This window comes from Denticeps clupeoides, chromosome 5 (genome assembly GCF_900700375.1).
Source record: "Denticeps clupeoides chromosome 5, fDenClu1.1, whole genome shotgun sequence".
Classification (NCBI taxonomy): Eukaryota; Metazoa; Chordata; class Actinopteri; order Clupeiformes; family Denticipitidae; genus Denticeps; species Denticeps clupeoides.
The window spans coordinates 33,019,313-33,028,693 of record NC_041711.1 but is presented as its reverse complement, the minus strand read 5'-3'; the positions used below and the strand labels follow the sequence as shown (position 1 = coordinate 33,028,693).

At 40.6% G+C, this 9,381-nt stretch overlaps 2 protein-coding genes across 2 annotated transcripts; one reads left to right on the top strand and one right to left on the bottom strand.

The window, feature by feature from the left end:
• Nucleotides 1–2,017: 2,017 nt before the first annotated feature.
• On the top strand, nt 2,018–4,628 carry LOC114790707 (amine sulfotransferase-like). Its single transcript, XM_028980997.1, has 7 exons — nt 2,018–2,086; nt 2,338–2,493; nt 3,104–3,312; nt 3,568–3,694; nt 3,776–3,870; nt 4,165–4,345; nt 4,432–4,628. Exons 1-7 carry the CDS (start codon nt 2,080–2,082, stop codon nt 4,626–4,628), a joined length of 972 nt encoding a protein of 323 aa, XP_028836830.1. The 5' UTR covers nt 2,018–2,079.
• rwdd1 (RWD domain containing 1) lies at nt 4,362–7,347 on the bottom strand. Its single transcript, XM_028981745.1, has 7 exons — nt 7,190–7,347; nt 6,748–6,813; nt 6,259–6,389; nt 6,037–6,180; nt 5,789–5,921; nt 5,617–5,679; nt 4,362–5,522 (listed from the first exon to the last, which is right to left on the bottom strand). The coding sequence occupies exons 1-7, from the start codon at nt 7,260–7,262 to the stop codon at nt 5,410–5,412; spliced, it is 723 nt and encodes a 240-aa protein (XP_028837578.1). The 5' UTR covers nt 7,263–7,347; the 3' UTR covers nt 4,362–5,409.
• Nucleotides 7,348–9,381: the final 2,034 nt, after the last annotated feature.

Below are 9,381 nucleotides of genomic sequence, written 5' to 3'. Positions count from 1 at the left end.
ACTGCTCACTAAGGGTGATGGTTAAAAGCAGAGGATTCATTTCGTTGTGTCACCATGTGCTGTGCTGCAGTGTATGATAATGATAATCACTTCACTTTCACTTCACTTTCAAGATGTATTCATTATTTTCAATAAAAAGTAATGATGGGAAAAGTTTTTAAATTATTATATGGCCTTGTTGTTTTTTATTTATTACAAAAACAAGAAAAATATGCAAATGTGCAATCCAACCTGCACTTTTAGTCATGAGAGCACATCCTCGATGTCTGCATCTTCCAGGAGTGAATGTCCCACATGGGAGGATCATCTGAGTACTTCTCCACATAAGTGAACTTCAAGGTCACTTCTACAGCTGCCACATCAGACACAAGTTAGCTTCATTAATAGTTTTTTAATAATTTCATTTCAGCACCATATAATCAGATGATCACTTTCACTCTAAATATAAGGTGCTGGCACCGCGATACTCACTTTCATCATTCTGTCCTGCTTCAGATGTGACTGTAATTGTGAAGCTTGTAGGCGCCTGTTCTTGTTAAGAATTAATAAAAATGACAATTTTATAACTAGAATAGCCCGAATCATGGAACAGTCAGCAGACTAGCCGGCAAAAACTCAGCCATTCAGCAGTAGTTTTACATGAAATTTCAGCAGTATTGTAGTTCAGAATTGAATCCAGTAGATCTTATGATATCACTGGCACTTCTAGGAAAGTAAAATAGGAAAGTGAAGTGATACACTGCAGCACAGCGCACATGCAAACAATGAAATGTTTCCTCTGCTTTTAACCATCACCCTTAGTGAGCATTTAGCAGCCATGACGGGCGCCCGGGGAGCAGTGTGTGGGGATGGTCCTTTGCTCAGTGGCACCTCAGTTGCACTTTGGCAGATCGGGACTCGAATCTTCTGATTACGGGGTCGTTCCTTAACCGCTAGGTCACCACTGCCCCACATTCTAGAAGCAACTAAAGCAATGGTGGGCAAACTACGGGCCACGGGCCATATCCAGATACAACAATTCAGCAGTTGGACAGTGTCATGGCTTATTCTTCTAGCACATAAACCACAAGGTCCTTATCTTTGATTGGCGATGTCCACTAGGTGGCACAGATGTAATGTGGTATCCTGAGTATGTATAAATAGAGGACCTGTAGAGTCACTCCTTGCCAGCACGTGGCACCGGATGGCTTGCCGTACTCAGCTGTGCTTTTTATGGCGTTGCACATTGCCCAGGATGCCATAAAATGCAGTTTTCTTGGATTCTAGTGATCTCAGTCCTGTGCACTTCACAACAAATAAAGTTGAACTGTCAGGACCGAATCAGTAACACAGAAAGTCAGACCACACTCAGTCAAGAACAAATCTCCTATGCTGCACCCAACTGCTACAATCCTCGTGTTTTAAGTGGTTACCTGAACAAAAGGACAAGCTTGTTTTATTCTCCCTAACAATCCAACAATTAGTCAATTTCATGAAAATTTATTGGCTGATTGTTTTAGTACTTAAAACCTTTGGCGATGTCCACTAGGTAACACATACTTATTATGTGACTGAAAGACGCTGTATTTCATACATGCATTTTTATCCTTTGTACTACTACATATATACAAACAGGATGCACATATCTAAAACCTTTAATTCCAGTGTGATCATGAAGTACAAAATAACGTTTGCAGTGTAGGAGGTCTGTCCTTCACATTCTCCGTTGCTGATTGTGTAAATATGAACACTGTGATGCCTTTTTATGTTAATGTATGATATGTCTGCATGTGGTGCTGGGCTGGCCTGTCTGTCAAATTAAAAGTTTGCCCACCCCTGGACTTTGTGGACCCTACTTAGCAGACTAGCAAGGTAGTTCTGATCTATTAGTGTGAAACACACTCTATGTTCCCCAGGCCTGTAAACGAGTCGGGGTTTAAAGTTTGGAACAACTTTGTCTTTATCCAAATTAAGATTTCAGCCTGCATGTAATAACCTCCCCAGTTTCTCACGTGATCCCTTCAGAAGGGAGATATAGTCTACAGTTCACTACCTCACTACCATAGTCACTCTGGACAGAGAGCAGCGATACACCAGGCCATGGCAGGTAAGTGAGAAAAACATCCAGTCATTAGAATCACTAAATCATGACTTGGAAAAAGTTTCTAATTATCCTGCAAAACTATTATTCTAAGTAATTATTTTGAAAAGTATTTCAGATTCTAATCAATTATACCAGGAAACTAGTACTTTGAAGTACTAAGTCATTATTTCTTACTTTTTGTCATAAATTAATTGAATTCAACTGTATGTATTAGAAATGCAACTCATAATTCCATTCCTTATCTGTCTGATCAGAGTCTTTAGATACTGGAAATGTCAAGAATTATGAACTGTTTCAGTGTGAAGGATTTCGCCTTATATCCAGCATCCACTCTGCAGAAGAAGTGGAGCAGATAAAGAACTGGGAAGTTCGAGATTCTGACATCTTTGGTGTTACATACCCAAAATCAGGTGCACATCTTAAGCATTTCTCACTTCATAAAGTCACATGGATCCTCGTTTAGTTTAACACTGATAAATTCAGGGACAAATTCTACACTTTTATTTTTTATAATAAAATACAGTTGTGTTCATAAAATTATAATATCTGCATTTTTCTTTTATGTGGAACAAAGAATGGATTAAGCGTTTTTTTATATCTGATTTTCAGTTGCATAAACATTGTTTCTGTTAACCAGCATTATGCCAGTTCTATTGAGTGTTTGGGATCGTTGTCATGTTAACTATTTACTATTTCTATTAATTATGAAGAATGAGAGTGTCTCGTCTGAAAGGGTTTCAGAAATTGTGAAAAAATGACTTCATGATTAATCATTCATTACTGGTTACAACATGCAAAGCTTAATCAAAGCCACTAAATTTGCTTTATTCAAAAAGCAGGTATGTATATCAGCAAAGTCTCAGTGGGGCTTTAAGCAAAACTATTGAGTCTTCTGATGTGAAATGAAATCATTGTGATTCTTATTTCACTGTAATTTTATCATTGTAGTTCTTCTAATCTGACAGAAATGAGAAGGCCTTTGCCCCATCTTGACCTCTTGGCTCTCTGCTTGCTTATCAGGGACTATATGGTTGCAGCAAATCCTCATTCTTATTGAAGCCAAAGGTGATCTTACAGCAACCAAAGATGAAAATAACTTAACCCGGGTCCCTTGGATTGAGGTGATAGGGGGTGAGAAGAAGTTTCTCTTGGAACCCTCACCAAGGCTCAGGATAACACACCTTCCATACAGTCTCCTCCCTGCAGGCCTCAAACAGAAGAAGGGCAAGGTGAAAGAACCAATTACTCAATTGCACACCTTCACCCTACCTGTTACATATTTTATGTAACTGTAATATTTGGTTATGTTTGCAATATTTGCATATTGGTTTTCATTGTATACTTGCAACATTTGCAATACTGTGGTCTGTAGCACCCGCAAAAAGCATTTCAATGCATATCATACCGTGCTTGACTATGTGACAAATACAATTTGAATAAAAAAAAAAATCATGCAGAACGTTCTTCTTCATATTTTCTTTAAGGTCATCTACGTGGCAAGAAATCCTAAAGACGTCCTAGTGTCATTTTACCATTTTCACGATTTTGGTGTATTTCTGGAGACTCCTAAGGATTTTAATGACTTCTATGAAAAATTCATGGATGGGCAAGGTAAATACATTTAATGTTTTAATACTAATGTGTTTTACAGTGATCAGAATGGTACAGACTAATCTGTCTTGGCTCTTACAGTGTTTGGGAGCTCTTGGTTCGAGCACATCAAGGCTTACCACACACACAGAGATGAGATGAATTTCCTTTACATCACCTATGAAGAAATGATTCAGGTTTGAGTCACTCACACTCTCCAAAACTGCTTAATCCATATCAGGGGATCCCCTCCCAGGACATGGGAACACTGCAGGCTTTAAGAAACCGAGGCGTAATATAACATGGGGAATTTTTACAAAACCTCTTACTGTTAAAATAGTGACTTTAACCAAAATCAGGGTGCTACTGTGCCATGCCCGATCTAACGATTTCTAAACCATCATTCTGAGATAGAAGCACAGTGTTGACGATGGCAGGTCACTACATTTACCATCACAGTCCCTTGTTTGCTTGTATGTGTGTGTCTGCAGGATTTGCGGTCAGTAGTGAAGAGGATTTGTGCATTTCTGGAGAAGGACCTGACAGACCTGGAAATTGACAATGTAGTAGAGCACAGCCGCTTTGACAGCATGCGTCACAACAATAAAGCCAATTATCGTACAGTTTCTGATCAAATATTCAACCACAAAAAGGGCACATTCCTCAGGAAAGGTACATTAGTACCAGGTCATTGCATTATATATTTATTGTACTTTCTTCATTTCTTTACCAGTTAACACAATATAATGTTGATTTAGGTTCTGTAGGTGACTGGAAGAACCACTTCACTGTTGCCCAAAGTGAACATTTTGACAAAGTCTTCAAGGAGGAGATGAAGGACATACCACTCTTCTTTTCATGGGACATCACCCCAAAGAAGTCAATTATCTGGAAATCAGACTTAAGTTCACAACCTACAACTCCGGAAAGAACTCAGAACAACTTCTTCCATTAACAAAATACTGATACAAAAAAAAAATAAAAATCAGTAGACTCAGACCCAAACAAAGTAGCGCAGCACTGGGCATGTATACCATTCCACATGAAAGTTTAGTGAAGTGATTGTCACTTGTGATACACAGCAGCACAGCACACGGTGCACACAGTGAAATTTGTCCTCTGCATTTTACCCATCACCCTTGGTGAGTAGTGGGCAGCCATGACAGACGCCCGGGGACCTCGGCGGATCGGGATTCGAACCAGCAGCCTACTGATTACGGGTCTGCTTCCTTACTAGACCACCACTGCCCATAACATGTACACGTGGTTTTAAAACCGATGTACTATTCTTACTGTGCTTATCTTCTGTTCTGAAAACAGGAAGAGTAGAATACTGGTAAACACTGGTACAACCAACCATGAAGTGGTTGGCCTAGCGGGTAGGGAAACGGATCACTTCATTTCACTGTGAATAAAGTGGGGTCGATAATGCAACAAGGCACAAAAAGAAGAGAATGTCTTAAGAAATGAACACATTGAGAGCTGTCTACCATTTAGTAAGGGTAAGGTCCAATGTCTCAATGTTTATTGCTTGATGAAATCTATGACTTTAATAATGATCCTCAGGATTGAGAAGCAAACATTACAGGCACCAAACCATCCATATGCAAGGGATAAAAATAACTCCAGGAAATGCTGCTGGAAAAATGCCCTTAATATTGTTGAGATCCTCATGAAAACCGGTCTATAACTTGAGACATGGCCCTCAGATTCCGCTGTTTTACATCCATGCTCACTTAGTCCTCATCACTGCCAAGTGCCAAAGGGTCAAAATCCGGATCATCTTCATCCAGGTCTAAATCATCCATGTCCTGGAACAGGGACTCATCCACTTCCACACTGTTGCCAGCTATTGAGAGAGAACGGGTGATTTATATAACGCAGCGCATCAACATTTACAGTCGTGTGTGGGACTGCTAACAAAAAAAAAACCTCAAATTTACCCTCTTCAAGGAACTGAATGTCAGATGTGTCGAGATTATGGTCTCTTTCAAAGAGCTGCTTTCCTGTAAAATCACCATTGAACTTGATGTATTACTGTATTTTAAGTACATAATCAATTACATTAAAGCATGGTACCACAAAATCAGAAAAATGTAAAGCTTTTTAAAGTACCTGTGAGTTTGTTTTTCCCTGACTGCTCCTCTTCTTTCTGTTTTTTCTTTTTTAATTCGTTCACCTCTTGCTCAAATTGTGCCTTCCATGAAAGGAAGGTCTCTATCGTCACAATGGTGCCTTGGAACGCCACCTGCCGCATGATGCAGACACACAACATGAACGTTCTACTACAGGGCTGCTGTCATCTACAAATGAAACTCAGCATCTCTTCATTCAAAGAGAGAGAAGGATGAGAAGATCCGGACCTTTTCAGCCTCCTCTGCCTCCTTCTCTTTCCTCTTTTTCTCTTCCTCTTGTCTGCTCTTGATCTGGTCAACTATTTCATTCAGTTTCTCCTGTACAGCACTTACTAGTGTGAAGATCATCACCATCCCCAGGTTCTCTTCGGCCTAAAATTAACAATCACAAAATGAATAAATATATATCACACACAAAAAACAAGAAAAAAAGAGAATGTACAATCCGACCTGCACTTTTAGTAATGAGAGCACATCCTCGATGTCTGCATCTTCCAGGTTCTGTTGGGAGTGAATGTCCCACATGGGAGGATCATCTGGGTACTTCTCCACATAAGTGAACTTCAAGGTCACTTCCACGGCTGCCACATGAAGCACATGTTAGTAGGGGTGTTAGAAAATATCAATACAGCAATATACTGTGGTTTTTCACATGGCGGTCTTGTATCAATATAGGGACATCAAGTATTAATATTTTTATAATTCTGAGTTCTGTTGTTATGGCTGGAAAAATTAATGTAATTAGATCCACACAGACAGATCACAGCATCTTGTATTTCAGCTCTGTTTTTACATTTTCAGTCAACTGTAGAATATCGCAATATGTACAGTATCACAACATATTATAGTATCATGAGATCATTGACAATACACACCCCTACATGTTAGCTTCTTTATTCATTTCAGGACAATATGAGGTGCTGGCACCGCGATACTCACTTTCATCATTCTGTCCTGCTTCAGATGTGACTGTAATTGTGAAGCTTGTAGGCGCCTCTGATAGCACTGCAGAGAAGCAACTAAAAAGGTCAGCATTTGCCTTACCTTACATAGCTTACCATAAATACATACTCTTGTTAAGAATTAATAAAAAAAAAATGACAATTTTAAAACTAGAATAGCCCGAATCATGGAACAGTCAGCAGACTAGCTGGCAAAAACTCAGCCATTCAGCAGTAGTTTTGCATGAAATTTCAGCAGTTTTGTAGTTCAGAATTGAATCCAGTAGATCTTATGATATCACTGGCACTTCTAGAAGCAACTAAAGCAAACAACCCCCCCGCTGAACTATTAGCACTGCTCATGCGGACCCTGCTTAGCAGGCTAGCAAGATAGTTCTGCGCTGTCGCGGTGAAACATGCTCTAACTATTGTCTCCTGACCAGTAAACGAGTCGGGGTATATCGACTCGATCGCTTCCAACTCGTTCCTCTGCTCCTCGCCGTAATCCGTCATTTTCTCTCAACTGCAATCCATCTAGCAGACGCCGAGCACGCTGCAGCGAACCGGGCGCCGTGCCTGGAGCTGCTGAGAATCGACTCCATCGAGTTCGACTTGTTGTGGCTGATACCTCGGTGCGCTTTTTGTAAAAAAAACTTGTACAGAAGTCTTTCAGTAAGAACCGCGCAATCGTTGACGTTGACGTGAAATTGTCTACTTGTTGGCTAAATATTTTGCAGCCAGTTGTTTTTATGACTCTGAGATCGATTGTTACACCTGATGTCTGACACGCAGACTGACGATTAAAGGGCCGCGCAGCGCAGAAGTAGCTCCTCTCTGAACATGTCCCGTTGTCTTCCATCATCATCTGCAATTACTATCAAGTCCTGGAACGATAGGTGAACTGTGAACTGTGAACTGTGGCTGAATTAACTGTAAATAGGTGGGTTTTGATTAGGATGACAGGATGTGTTCTGTGGGGGTCGATTCAAAGATGTCACAAAATTGGAATGTCACTTACCTAGAGGGTAGGACACTCGCTTTTGAACCAGAAGACCATAAAGTCCCAGGTTCTAACCCCACTTCGTATCATCCGCAAAACACTTATCCCTGAGTGTCTCCAGGGGGACTCGCTGGAGGGTGGAAGTAGCCTAGCGGGTAACACACTCGCCTATGAACCAGAAGACCCAGGTTCGAATCCCACCTACTACCATTGTGTCCCTGAGCAAGACACTTAACCCTAAGTTGCTCCAGGGGGGGACTGTCCCTGTAACTACTGACTGTAAGTCGCTCTGGATAAGGGCGTCTGGTAAATGCTGTAAATGTAAATGTAAATGTCGCTCTGGATAAGGGCGTCTGATAAATGCTGTAAATGTAAATGTCGCTCTGGATAAGGGCGTCTGATAAATGCCATAAATGTAAGAGTTTTTCATCTTAATCATGAGTACAAAAGTTAGGTTATTGGTGGGTTTTTACATGTCACTTTATCTGGTGTAACCCACCATCCATGATCTTCTCCTTTGACCTGCCCTTTCTCCAGGCCACTATAAACACTGTTTCTGTTTACACTGACCAAAAGACAGTCATGGTGTTCAAGCTCTCAAATAAGCTCTTAAGCTTGCGGTTTAGATGGTTGGTTGGTGTTACACCATATACGGTTCTTTAAGCAGGTACAACAGGCACATAAATAGGTACACTGGGTGACTTTTTTTTCACTTGCTTAATATTGTGTGGATTCATATCTGAGGAATTTAGAGGTCAAGTCATCAGCTCTGCTCATTCTGGAACAATGTTTGTACGGTTACAGGCCATTCTGTTTGGCTGAAAGTTGCTGCAGATGTAGGAGAATATCATGTGGTGGTCGACCAGTATCTGTAGGTGGGTGGAGTAACATTGTGGTGCAGGCCGCTGGTATGTGTTTCGCAGGTGAAACAACACTCACAAAAGTCACGTCTGTTCTTGCCTGTACCGGCTCTTCCTGTTCCTTTTGAAACCCCAGTCTGATCGCCAGCCTGCTCTCTGGCTCTTCTCACACTCCTCCTGCATGGTTTCTGGACCCTCCGTTACGCCCCTCCGCTTTTTATTATGAAGAAGTGACATCGCAGACGAGTGCTCCTCTCGTTTAACAGTGGGGAATGGTTAATGACTCAGTAGGTGCACAGTTCAGTACAGTATGTAGTGGATTGTAGGCCTGGTCCAGCTGTACTGTGCTCTTAATGCTTGTTGTTATGACCACAGTAAGCAGATGATTTTACCATTTCTTTATAACAATTTGTGGCAAAAATATTTCTAAAATATATCGAAATCCTTCACACCCACTCCAGCCATTAAATGGTACCACACAAAATAAACTGTACAATTAGTATTTTTGAACACATAATTCATGTATTATTTAAACACAACGCTGTACGATCAATCCGTCTTATAATATGGGGGTCCAAGATATTTAGCAGATTGTGTTCTTTGAAGATTTCACAAACCCTAGGCACGTTCTGTGGTAACTCTATCCAAACTCTTATTGATAGGGAATGTCTAGAGCATATAAAATTCCGTCTGTCTACAGAATTGTCACATGATGAGATAATGGGAGTTACTGATACTGTGGTTATGTTAAGACGGCTGTCAGTCTGTTTAC

Bases quoted from the DNA above. Each gene is read 5' to 3' on its own strand.
- rwdd1 (XM_028981745.1), bottom strand. From the start codon at position 7,262: ATGACGGATTACGGCGAGGAGCAGAGGAACGAGTTGGAAGCGATCGAG. The intron at 6,814-7,189 runs GTCAGGAGACAA...GCTTCTCTGCAG, and splicing joins ATACCCCGACTCGTTTACTG to TGCTATCAGAGGCGCCTACA. The intron at 5,523-5,616 runs GTAAATTTGAGG...CTCTCTCAATAG, and splicing joins CATTCAGTTCCTTGAAGAGG to CTGGCAACAGTGTGGAAGTG.
- LOC114790707 (XM_028980997.1), top strand. The intron at 3,313-3,567 runs GTGAAAGAACCA...ATTTTCTTTAAG, and splicing joins TCAAACAGAAGAAGGGCAAG to GTCATCTACGTGGCAAGAAA. The intron at 3,695-3,775 runs GTAAATACATTT...TGGCTCTTACAG, and splicing joins AAAATTCATGGATGGGCAAG to TGTTTGGGAGCTCTTGGTTC.